A 12,962-nucleotide genomic window follows, 5' to 3' on the forward strand; every position below is an offset into this window, starting at 1 on the left:
TCTGTTGAAGTGAATGAGAAAGGATGTGTCCGACAAATGAATTAAATATTTATAATTACAAAACGATGTACACACATGAGATTTCTGGTTATTTTGACCTCTGCCGGCTCCTTCCACTCAAATCACACAGACCCACTTGTTCTGTCCTTTTCACATTATTCACTGGGGGTATGTCCCATCCTCACACTCACATGAGAGTGTATCTACATAAAGTCATGTCAGGCAGGTTAGAGCTCTTTAAGATGTCACAATAGATTTCCCCTGAGTTGAAAGGACAAATACAAAAAAAAAAATGAACACAATTTTATTAATTAACACTTAATATTAAACAACAATCTCCATTTATGCGTTGTAATTTATAAGCGTCTTTGTTAAATTTACATTCATTTCAATAAAGTTCTCTGTTATAATTCTCATTTTGTGCGATGATAACCAGAGGGTTTAATGACCCTGACTAACATTAAATTCTCCCTAAATAATATCTAATCATGTATGGAATCAGAACAGAAATTTTGCTCAAACAAATTATTTTTTTGCTTTGCACAAAATGAATCAAACTGTGATCTGGTCTTAGTTTCAGGGATACTTTCCACATACACCTACACCATCCAGAAACATTTACTCTCACCCTTTACATCTCTGATTTAAATGATTACAGATCTTCTGTCCCTTTGTTTTGAACCCTAAAACAAGAAGCCACCGTTTTAAAATCCATATATTGTGGGAAACTCTAGTGTCTGACCCAGAAAGTGACTGTCTCTCACTGTGACGGGAATCAGATCAGCCCGTTGAAACATTAAAGGATTGTTCCCAGGAAAGTGACTCACTTAGACAGGAAATATGTTTTATTCACAATATTTTCTCCTCATGTTCTCATTTACACTGCTCTGCCCTCACCTCAACCTTGTGTGTTTATGTCAGTGAAAGTCTGAAATGAATCGCTGGGGATTTTTTCTCATGTTTTTGCTCATCGTCTCTACAATTGTTATGTGAGATAGAATCTTTCTCAAGAGATTTGCAGTTACCTGGAATAAAAGCACCTCTCTCATAAAACCTTATGACATAAACACTCAATAAATTATTTCTCAACACACGCCTGATGTTTGCAAATAAATCAAATATCGAATCACGGGTAACCCAGCTTGTCAGCTACATTACATCTTTGTACAGGAGCAGTGCCGAGAGCGTAAATCATCATCTTGACACTCAAAAAGTACTCAAAAACCAAAACGAGTTTCATATCTATCAAACCAAAGAGAACAAAAACTCCCTCCGATATTTGGACAGTCTGTAGATTCTAGGTTCATTTGACATTTAGATGCTAATCATTTTTTGAAATGTCACATTCTATCCACAGCAGATGGCCGAAAGGGTTTCCCCTTTTTGAGCAGGTTCGAAAAACATGGGGAGGAAATGTGGATAGTGTTGAGCGCGGCTTTCTGGCACAACAGTGTTTTTCTCATAAGATGCGTAGTTTTAGAGGGAAAACACGGTAAGTCTGAAATTCGACCTTCAAGAGTGAAAACAAAAAAATGTATAAAATTCAATTATTTGAATCTCTTTTAAATATTTTTAATCATATTCACTGCAAATTCCATCTGGTGTTCCTTTATAACTGTCACTCATAAATCTTACTACTTTAAACTCTGATAAAACAACTTTCCTCTTTAATCAAACATGAAGGCAAGTCATTTGACCCTGATGCCCTCTGAGGTCACTGGTGTGGCCATGAGGAACAGGGAAATTAGAGACATCGCCCTCTGACTCATAACTAACAGTACAGACAAATATGATGTTCTTTACCCACACGCCACTGAAGTGGAAAAAGCTGATTCTGCATTAATCTGGCATTATATTTTTAGTCACTATATTTCAGACAATGGTCAGTAGAAACCAGTTTAAAAAAGTAGGGTCTTTGCCTCTTCTTTGAAATGTAAAGACTAAAATCTCTGACAAGTTAGAGAAAGTGTTTACTCAGCTAATAAATTCATTGTCAATTCATGTCCAACACCCTTCTGCTTATCTGTTTACCTCCCTGGTAGCACTTCTCTGGTGACATAAATATTCCAATACAGTGTCAAGACAGAGAATACAAATAAACGGGGAGTACACAGTGCTACAGAGGAAAATCTATACAAATTGATTTTTCAAGCAAACCACCAAAAAGACATGCTGTGATATGATCTGTGTTTGTCAGGGATATCAGTGGGACAGCTAATGAATGAGTGTTTATGTAATAACGGTGGGATGGTGTATTGTCCCAGCAAACTAAACAGGAACGTGGTGCTGGGCGGAGTGAAGAGTGAAGAGCACAGAGAGATGGAGGGACTGGGCAGCTTCCTGTGCTCCTGGGAGACTGGTCAAGTACTCCCAGTTGTACCGGCTACACAGAAACACACATTAGCAAGAGGGGGGCACACAGAGACAAAGGCCCTGCATCTTTAGTATTGTTACATTTGATATTATATTATTTCATATTTATGTTAAACTCTTTCTACTTTGTTTTTAACTTGCACCCATTACACTGCTGCACTGGTCTGTTCCTTATTGTCCCACTCCTTTCTGTTAAATCAAACTTGGAACTGTTAGCTGTTATGACTCAAAACTACAAGTGCGACTCCTGTTTGAATAATGCTTATACACTAACTAATGACATTTTGGCAGACAATAGTAGACTTTGTATTTTGTTCCAAACCGATGAGCCCACTTCTTTAACAATTATTCTTCAGACATACTGTAAACATGTATATATACAGCAGCATCAAATTAAATAGCTTTTCTCCCAATGAGCGATGCTGGTAACTCTTGAACTCCCCCCACATCTGCAGTGTTTTAATCATCACACTAACTCTACACACATCGAGGGAAGCATGACACTTAAAGGTGTTGAATCATTGTGGTGTTTAATACTTCTTGTGTTACTTCTCAGAAGATGTTTTGTGACTCCTCCTCTTTTTCAAGCATTAACACACACATGTACAATCGCTCAACACAATGGGATTTTACATGTTGCACAACCCCACACATGTCAGACGTAGTAGAGCCCAACATGAAATAATGAAGTATAATCAAGATAACTCAGTTGATAAGATAACTCTGTCTGATGTTGAATCAGACAGTAAAAACACTTATTGAGGCACTGATGTACATCTGACAGTTTGTACCTTATTTCAAATATTCCTCAAATACATTTTTCCAATAATAAAGACATATGGGAACTGATGTGAGTCATTTAGAGACATTTAACATTTATTCTGGGCATGGGCTGAATGTTTGTTTCACTTCCTGAAATGTATGAATTTCGGTAAATTCTGCCTGAGCAATGAAGGTGACCAGGCTATAATCACTGGCTTTGGTCTTATTCTGTCTAAAAGTTATATTAAATAAAAAAATTGACGAATTAGGATTTATTATTGTCTTCTACATTTTTGTCTTGTATTATTAATATCTTAATATTAATATTTTATCCTGTGTCTTCTTGTATTTATTATATTAATCTATTTAATCACTTCTACTAAAAATAAACGTTTTTAATTTATTATACGTCATTATAATGAAGACTGTATTGATTGTTTTTGTAATTTGTGGTAAAATATGTTAGATTTAGTTATGAGATTACAATGTGTCGCTTATAACATTGGACATCAACTTAATCTTTCTTAAGGAATGAAGCAACAAACAGCACATGTATCTGTGCAGCATTGTATTCTGTTTGATTTGTGCTTAGATACACAATTTAAACACAGCTGCTGTTTTCTGAGGAGAACAAACTTTCTCAGACTCATTAAATAAGGGGGGGGGGGGGGGGGGAGGACTGTGGTGCCACCAGTCAACCAATGAAACTGTCTTGTGGAGACACCTTCCTTTTTCGAGGTGTGGAGTTATTGGGGCACCACGTGAGTTATTGTCACAAAACACAGCCAAGCCGGAGACTAGAGGACAACTTCTAGAGATGGGTGAGAATTATTTTCATATTTACAGAAGCCAGACACTGATCGCAGCAGGTTTAAATACTTAAATAGTTTTATTTATACTGAAAAGTCGATAAATATTAGACTTTTAATCCTTTTCCTTGTTCTTATTAACAACTGTCTGTTTTTGCAAAAGTTAACTTGTTTACATTTCACTGATTTGTGAAAATTTAACTAAAGCTTCAATGCCTCAGGAATATGTCATTAACCTCAACCCTGAATAAATGTGTGTGACAGTAATATGACGCTTGTTAATATTATAATATATATAATTTACACACGTTTTTGAATTTAGAGTTGAACAAACGTATGAAGTGTCAGTGCACATTAGAAAGAGTTCATCAAAAATATTTCTTCAACACGTGAAATGGAGAAGTTAGAGCGAATGAAAGCAGAATTAAAGGTTCAAGCCGCAGCACAGGAAACAAGTGATCTCAAAAGAGAAGTATGTTGGTTTTGCACACAAATGATATCAGTGTGGGTTGGGGGGCGATACGTGGAATTGAGTGTGTGATATTTCATCTGAATTACATTTCATCCTCAGGGCTCCAGCATGTTGTATTACTTTATTCACGGTGCGAATCAGATGTGCAACATTTCTCTATGTATTCTATTCCACTAGTGACAGTAATATTATAGTCACAGATGTTTTAGTACTGTCATACTGTGCAGCTAACAAGCAGGAAGTGGTTTGGCAACCTGTGGTATCATATCAGGCTCAGTTGACAATATGTTCCACAGAAGGGTCACCTGATCAATGAACGAAAAGTAAATCAGACCCCAACAGCAAAAATCTACTTAAAAGAAATGTACTTATTTATATTATATAGAACCCATTTTTTAACCTGTGTAGACAGTGCATTGCTACACAGGATTTTTCCAGAAATGAAGAAGTGGTTAGTTTCGACACGGTGGTTCCCTGAATTCAAATTCACACAGTTCACCGGAATCTGTTTTCAGGGCGATGTTGTAAATCCCATGTCTGTGTTTCATGTGTGAAGCTCAAGAGGACCAGAGAGAGACGTCCCAGCAGACAGAAGAGAAGCGCACCATGAACCAGGTACTTACTTCAGATGAGGTGTCAGTTGGCCTTCTTCTAGCAAGCTGTACAATCATTTACAGTTAATCTGGGACTTCTGACATGACTCCTCGCAGCGAGTTGTGTTTTCATTTCCCTGTTTTGGTGAATTTGAGATAGTGGGCAGATTTGGTCTGTGAAGTGCTGATTGCGTGCGTCCAGTTGTTTCGTCTCGATTGTGAGATGAGTAAGAGGATTCTGCTTCGTATTCTGACGGGGACACGCTCGTCACGCACCCACCACACGGTATTTCACCTCACACACAGAGACTGCAGGAGGTCTCCACAGCCGGTAGTCTGTTCTGGTAACTGAAGCGAAACGAACGATATGATAAATTTCCAAGACTGATGATGCGAGCCGAAAGCCCAGTGGTTAGTGTGGTGACCTCAGGCCTGTCGATAGCAGCGACCCAGAGCGCCGCTGACAATCACTGAGAGAGTCACATATCTACACTTTGACATCAACATCACCCACATGGTTTTCCACAAAATATAATCACCCAGTGGAAATGAACTGAATGTGACAACATGATATTTGCTTGTGTAGAGAGAGATCTACAGACAAGAGGCCACCCTGTGTGGCTTAGACGTTTCCTGTAGGCAGACATTGAGGCAGGAACCTGAAAGTAGTGTGAATCACTGACTGAAAGTGAAGATCGGTGAATTTTACTGTTGAAATACCCGAGGCAAAATTTAGAAATTTCATCTGCTGCACAGTCGTCACTCTCGCACGAATTTGTCTGCAAATGCAAATATAGGTAGACACCGTGTTCCACTTTGACGCAGCCAATCGTCCTGGAATAGATCGAGCTGTTCTACTTGGCGCTGCAGAGTAACAGTGGAAAGTCAGACGGGTTGAGCTGTGAAGTCCATCACAGCTCAACCCGACTGTGACTCAGTCAGGTTATCTTGGTTAGAGGCCTGCACCTTCACTATTACTCACTGGAGGCCTACTTCTCGGAACCAGGAACCGCATACAGGAACTTGATTCAATATGAAACCACCTCGAGCCGTTGTGTGGTACAATGACTGAAATAAAGCAGCTGCTACGTGCGGTGATTCAACGTGAAATACTGACATTGTGGTCACCGGTGACATCCAGACTATGAAAATTGATCGACGCAGTGGCAAAGTGAGATTTCACAGAGAAATATCTGATATGAAAGACCATCAGGTGTGATTCTGCTACAATAACAGAAGTGACTATATGAGCAGTTGTGCTGTTTAAGTCAGAGTCCTTATAACCAGAAAAAGATTGTTGTTGTATTGTGTACAATATCATAAAATACAATATAATATAATACTATACAATGTATTACAATACAATATAGTACAATACAATACAATACAAATACTATACCATAACTATACCATGCCATACAATACAAAATACAAGTTTATTAATCCCAAAGGCAATGTGTTTGAGGGCAATAAAAAGAAGACCGAAGAAATAAGATACAGCCAAGCTCTGACAAACATCTACTCAAACAATAAAACACCCTAAAAGAGCTGTTTCAAAAAATACTTAGAGTTATAACGAATAATTAAATTGACCAGTTCACATGGAAGCTGGTCATAAAGGGGTAAAGTGCGTCTTTTCATGTCCCAAGCTTTGGATGGACCACAGGATTCTCCTGTCAGGCTTTATTAACCAGGCGGATCCATTGTATTCACTTAACATGGTCCACATCACAAAACAACAAGGTCAAGTTTTTCAGCTCGCTTCAGCATTTCAGATTTTCTGAGAACAACCATCGTCAAATAAGACCGAGAATATCACCGGTGTTCAGACACTGTGTCGCCTGCATTCACAGTTTCTCTTCTTATGTTTTGGTTGCTTGACACTTCTCTTTTTGACATCTTCCTAACTGATGTACTTCATTGTGCATGCCTTCACGGTTTCATTTCTGCTTTCCTGCAAACCACAAATAGTGACATTATCAATTTCTTACAGTGGACTTCTGGACGTCTTGGCTGTTACACACCCAAGCTCTGAAGAAGTACAGTGTTTTTAGATATAACTATAGTGCAGTGTCCATTCTATACCTGCCTGTTTAGAATGGACTGTTCTCTTTGCCTGTGCTAATGCTCCAGAGCAACTTAAGAATGTTCTTCCTTTGTGTGCTGGACATCGTGTGCAGAGATTTGATATAAAGTGTGCAGAGTGAAGTTTGTATTCATCCTACCTGGTTTATCTGCAGTGAAGATCTTGAATGAAACGTAATTTGCTGTATTACAGTGGCTTATACGTTTTAATTCTTTATTTAATACCCTCTACTGAGCTAGTTTCAGCATGATGACTTCTCATCTACCACCACCTCTATACCCTTTTTCAATACTTAATATATAACTTCCTTCTTTGGGCTTCTGTTTTTTTTTCAAAGTGACATTCATGACAACTCCAGACCAAACCCCCCACAAGTCTGCTACTATCTCTGCAGACAGGATGTGCAGCGGTTATCTATAGAAAGTAGCGGTGAAAACCTCCTCTGATTGTGATGTTTCATTTCAACTTTTGGGTCCCATGAGAGGACTGCCTGTGTCATTTTCCCATCCATCAAAATACCTTCAACTGTAAAACAGGTTTCACATCAGTGCAGTGGACCCTTTCATATTTACAGGAGCTGTATACCTGACACTCTCTCGCATGCTTTGCCAGGCTTCTCCCGCTGTTATCGAGATTCATGACTCTACGACTGAATGTGAGGACGAGACGAGGCCCAGTCCAGTGCAGATGGAGGAGAAGGCTTTTGTGTCAAGTCTGCACTCTTTCATGAAGGAAAAAGGTTCCCCTATAGAGAGGATCCCACATCTGGGCTTCAAACAGAGTGAGTTTATATTCATCAGCGCCATGCTTGCACAATATTCGAGGGGAATTTGAAATAAATAGGTTGGCACGTTTGTTTTTTCCACCCCCAGTTAATCTTTGGAGGATCTACAAAGCCGTTGAGAAACGTGGAGGCTACGATTTGGTAAGTTCAAGTTCTTCATTGTTCACAGTCGTGTGGCTGATGCAGAACAAGTTTTTGTTGTCTGTCAGTGGAAAATGCACAATAAGTCAGTTGCTGCAAACGTTGTGGTTTTGTACCACACTGCAGGACATTAATTCCTCTGAGCTGTCAAAGCGTCACCGCACAGGCACAGTTGTTTTTGATAATGACACAGTGACACACAGGGACAAGTTCAGAGAAAGCGAAGCTCGTATGCTGAAATAGCAGAAATGAAGAGCTGACCCTGATCTCTGTCTCCACCGCGGCCCTGGGTGTAAATAAAAAGCCGCCTTCGCATTTACAAATGTAAAAATAGAAGGGTTCTCTCAGCAGACGTGACATTTAAATGATAACCTTCAATCGCCTTTCTTTAAAACAGTTTGGAAGTAGACCTGAGAGCAGGTAGAGTCGGGGCTGAACCCTTAATTCAAAGTGAAACCAAAGGTCAAAGGCAAGTTCATTTTGCAGTGTGGGAATGCACACAACGGCAAGTTAGATAATAAAAATGAGAAACACATAGTAATAAATGAACATTTTTGAACAATTTCAGAACAAAAAGAAGATAATTTATTATCGACAGTTGTTTCTCATTGTATAAGACCCAGGCAGCCCTTTAGTTTGTACTCTAGACTGGATGACACGTCTCCACTTCCTCCCACTATCAACAGATAAAGCTAAAATATACCACATATGAATAATGCAATCTTGCATATTTGGAGCCAGGGTCTGCGCAGAAGCGATCAGGTGATTGAGCTACGGAAGTGAGGTCATCCTGAGCGGTTGATCATAACGTTCCACCCCCTGTTCACAGCGCCAAATCATGACCAAACTAAGCACTTGAATATATATCAGTCTGATAAAACTACCTAACACGAGAGAAAACATCTCTGACAATAATTTATTAGGCATTGACTTTGACTTTTTATTCAGTTCATGATGACCCATCTGTTTACATGGAGGAGGCAGGATGTATGACCTATACTGCAGCCAGCCACGAGTTTAACTTTAGCTTCACTATTGGGGGGCTGTCATGTCGTCCATCTTTATATACAGCCTTTAATTTATATTTAGAAGAAGAGACCATGAGCCTTTTTGTATTAAAGGGCCGATATTGTGTAAAATAAATTTTTTGGTCTTTTATTATCTGTGATTACTTGAAGGATGTCAGTAGGGACTCTACTGTAACTCGGGACGTAACTCCTACATTGCGCAACTTTCCTGCTAAAACTTGAACAGGCATGAGGACGGTGGAACTTACCATCCAGAAACATCCTGCTATCACCGACTGTAAATATGTGGCTGGTCTTCTATAGCTGCAAACATAACATGACTTTCAGCTGTGTTTACCAGAGAGAGTCAATGTACCAGGATGAGACCGATGATAGGCCTGGCTGCGTGTCATTAAAAGTGCAGTCAGCCAATCAGAGGAGGGGTTCAAGAGGCAGGCGAAAGCAGCCTGTTCTGTCTGCAGCTCCAGAGAAAGGCAGAGGAGAGGACATGTAAAATACACATTGCAGCACTTTGTTCGACTTTAAACCACTGATATATCATGTTAGGGGTACCAATACCTCTAACTTAATCCCAGAAAGGTGTATCCTTGTTAAAAGCTGTCACTTATACCTCACACATTTAAAAAAACAAAATTACTGTAACAATTATTGACTTGAGCCCCCCCCCCCCCCCCCCCCCCTTCTGTGTAAAGGTGACGACACAGCGTCTTTGGAAGAAAGTGTATGACGAGCTGGGAGGAAGTCCGGGCAGCACCAGTGCTGCTACATGCACTCGTAGGCACTATGAGAGGTGAGGATTATTCTGTTTCCCGACCTGTCAATTCAATCAGCACGACAGATTCTGATCAGACTGATAATCACATGTGTATTTCTTCAGGCTCGTGCTGCCATTTGAAAGACACGTTAAAGGAGAGGAGGACAAACCTCTGCCCCCAAGCAAACCACGGAAACCGTACAAGAGAAACTTGGATGGGAAGATTAAAAAAGTAGAGGTTAAGAGAAAAAGGAGCCAGTCGGATAGAGAGATGGATTGTGAGGTAACGTGTCTCTGAAGGAAAAGTCAAGAAAAAGAGGCTCCACAATTTGTACATAGAGCGTTTCCTTTAATATCCCTTGTATTTTACAGACCCAGAGGAGTCCAGAGGCCGACTGCCAAAGTGAATCAGTGATTCATCCTCACCCGGCTCTTTGGGCTGCTGCGTCTGACAGAAAGTATCCAGACTGCTCTCAGCCAATCAGAGCCCCCACTTCTGTCTACGCCCTTCTCCCAGTGTCCACATCTAATCCTTGGACTGCTCACATCCCTTCTGCTGCTGCTGGAGAGGTCATCTCTCCTCTGGAGAAAAAAAAGCGCATGGCTCAGGCCAGCTTGAATTTGCCCCCGAGTCCACAGAGCGAGGATAAAGACAGGCCCTCGGTCATCCGCTGCTCCCAGTCTCCAGCCCGGGCTTCTTCCAGCCACCACTGCAGCTCCTCCGATGATGGCTCCCCGCTGCCTTTATCCTCCTCCTCTTCCCGCAGCCCCTCCCCTCTCTCTGTGTCATCAGAGGATGAACCAACAGGGAATGAAAATAAGCCTGCATCAAGCTCAAAGCTGAGCCAAAACTGTTGTAGCTCTGTGACATCCAACTGTGGTGAGGACAATGCGTCTGTGAGCTGTACTCAGGTATCAAAAGACTCTGCAGGACCAAATAAGCACATCTCTCAGGTCAGCTCCCAACCACTAACCGCTGACTCAATGCAAATCCAAATTAAAGATTGGGAACAAGTCCACAAAGTGGGTAGCAAATATTTCACCCATCCTTTCCAATCGACTCCTTCCTCCAGTTTTACCAAAGTTTTTCCAAAATCGGTTCAGCTTCTGCGGCCTGCTCCCATGCGGCCGAGTTATAAAATCCACCAGGGCAGGTTGGTGCACCAGGACGGCCCTCAGAATCATGCTAAGAAGCTGAGCAACGGGGTTCCATGGGTTTATCCGACAGAGAAGAGGGAGAAATCCAGGGCGCTGCTACAGAAAAGTCCTGTCTCCCAGCAGAGTGTGTCCCAGGTCAACGCCTCCCTGCCGGTGCTGTGCGTCCTGTCAAGCTACGACAAATCAGGGAGAGACTCTCGGCATCCGCCTCCATTCCACCCTGTGTTTCTCCCCAACAGAATGAGGCTACCACAGTCCCAGCTGATGTACCGTCATATACCAATGGGTCCAGCTCCCTCTGCTCTAGCTGGCTCTTTCGTTTATCCATATCCATACCCTGTTCCACTGTTACACCACCCTCACACTGGATACCTGCCTGCCATGAATCCAAGTTATCCTCACAAGCTCTGATGTTTCAATTCCAGTTCGTTCCCACTGAAAAAGGAAGACACTGAGCTTGTTATACCACTTTTGTAATGTGCTTTGTAATTCTGTGGAGGCCTTAGTGTTTTAAAGATATAATGAATTTCGCAACACACACACACAATAGGCTCTACAGATTTGCACACGCCTGGGCAGTGATAGCTTTATGTGTAACAGTGGGAAACATACAAGGCATTGTCATTGTATGAGTCCAATTTTGCATGCACTCTGAAGGACATTACTCAAGAATGGTCTGTCACACATAATACTACACTGGTGTATAGTCTGTTATTCGCCCTATACGTCTCTTTTGTCACTTCACACATTTGCCCGTGTTTGAAACTAAAGAACTTTGTGTTCTGTTCCTCATTGTACTGTACTCTGAAGAGATGTTTCTGTAATATCTGACTCATATCAGTGTTAAAAAAAAATTACAAGTAAATCTCAATTATATGTATTTAAATAGATTTTTATTAAATGATAATGAATGAATAAACCGACATTCAAAAAAATATAACCTTTGGTCGTTTATTCATGAAATAGGCCTGAAACTGAACTTATAAGGTCTTTGAGATGTTCTCTGGACCGTCTCCAAGTTTCATACAAATACATCGAGGAGCTACAAGCTCCTTGTTTATCAGAGAAAGTTCACACAATTACTTTTTTAAATTTTTCTAAAAATGTTGCTTTGATAACCTGATAAATATGAGCTGCAGCAATTCCTTCGCGAACGTCCAAGCAACATGAAATTTCGCTCCTCATGATGTCATTGGGACTGTGTTTTTAAAACAAGGGGGTGGAAGGCGCGGGGATGACCCTATTTCTCATTGTGGCTTATTTGTTGTCTCACTATACTTTTTTGATAATTTTTTTATATGTGCTTGAAACAAAAGAAGAAGAAGGCGTCAGTTTGTGTCTCGCCTGGACTAAGACTGTGAGTGGAAGTGAAAGCAGGTGTTTTATGTAATGTTACTTTGGTTGAGATGTGAAACTGATGCATATCCTCAGGTCAACACGTATTCAACAGGTTCAATGTAACGGCCTCATATCGCCTATCTTAAAAAGAAAGTATTCGCTGACACAACTCTGAAACCAATCACTGAACGATGGCTTCACCTAGTGGACAAAACGGGAAAATTCATCTGATTATTCTCACTTCATGAAGCAACACAAACAATAAATATTTAAATAGGAAAACATGTCAATTGTGTTCAGTCAGATTGTTCAATGTCATTATTTCCATGATGTGTCTTTACGTCTTAACGATGAAATGAATTAGTCTGTAGGTTTATAAACATGACTTTTCATGGACCCAATATAACATTTCCACTGGGCTATACAAACAAACTTTATTACACACGTCTGTTTGTATATAAGGTAGTATACTTTACTTCCAAGACATATTACAAATTTATTCAGTTGGAATACATTTAATTTCAAATACCTCAAACTCCATGCACAGTAACTACATTGACATTTATCAAACCATCCCTACCTACCGTGCCTAAAGGCAAGAGGTTTTCAGCAGAATATCACTGTCACATTTAAATTCATTACACACAACCATTCCATTTCCACG

The 12,962-nt window shown here is 40.4% G+C and overlaps 1 protein-coding gene across 2 annotated transcripts; it reads left to right on the forward strand.

The window, feature by feature from the left end:
- Positions 1-3,879: 3,879 nt before the first annotated feature.
- arid5a (AT rich interactive domain 5A (MRF1-like)) lies at positions 3,880-12,582 on the forward strand. 2 transcript variants are annotated; one of them, XM_053421698.1, is made up of 7 exons: positions 3,880-3,956; positions 4,973-5,031; positions 7,708-7,876; positions 7,968-8,020; positions 9,741-9,838; positions 9,926-10,085; positions 10,175-12,582. In XM_053421698.1, the coding sequence occupies exons 1-7, from the start codon at positions 3,953-3,955 to the stop codon at positions 11,369-11,371; spliced, it is 1,740 nt and encodes a 579-aa protein (XP_053277673.1). In that variant the 5' UTR covers positions 3,880-3,952; the 3' UTR covers positions 11,372-12,582. The 2 variants fall into 2 exon arrangements, with proteins under 2 accessions (XP_053277673.1, XP_053277672.1); XM_053421697.1 differs by having other exon boundaries at positions 3,899-3,956; positions 4,932-5,031.
- The last annotated feature ends 380 nt before the right edge of the window (positions 12,583-12,962 follow it).

The sequence above is a fragment of the Pleuronectes platessa genome, chromosome 4 (genome assembly GCF_947347685.1).
Source record: "Pleuronectes platessa chromosome 4, fPlePla1.1, whole genome shotgun sequence".
In the NCBI taxonomy this organism is placed as follows: Eukaryota; Metazoa; Chordata; class Actinopteri; order Pleuronectiformes; family Pleuronectidae; genus Pleuronectes; species Pleuronectes platessa.

Excerpts from the sequence above, each read along its gene's own strand:
- arid5a (XM_053421697.1), top strand. The coding sequence starts at position 4,963 with ATGTGTGAAGCTCAAGAGGACCAGAGAGAGACGTCCCAGCAGACAGAA. Across the intron at positions 5,032-7,707 it reads AGAAGCGCACCATGAACCAG|GCTTCTCCCGCTGTTATCGA; the intron begins GTACTTACTTCA and ends ATGCTTTGCCAG. Across the intron at positions 7,877-7,967 it reads ACATCTGGGCTTCAAACAGA|TTAATCTTTGGAGGATCTAC; the intron begins GTGAGTTTATAT and ends TTCCACCCCCAG.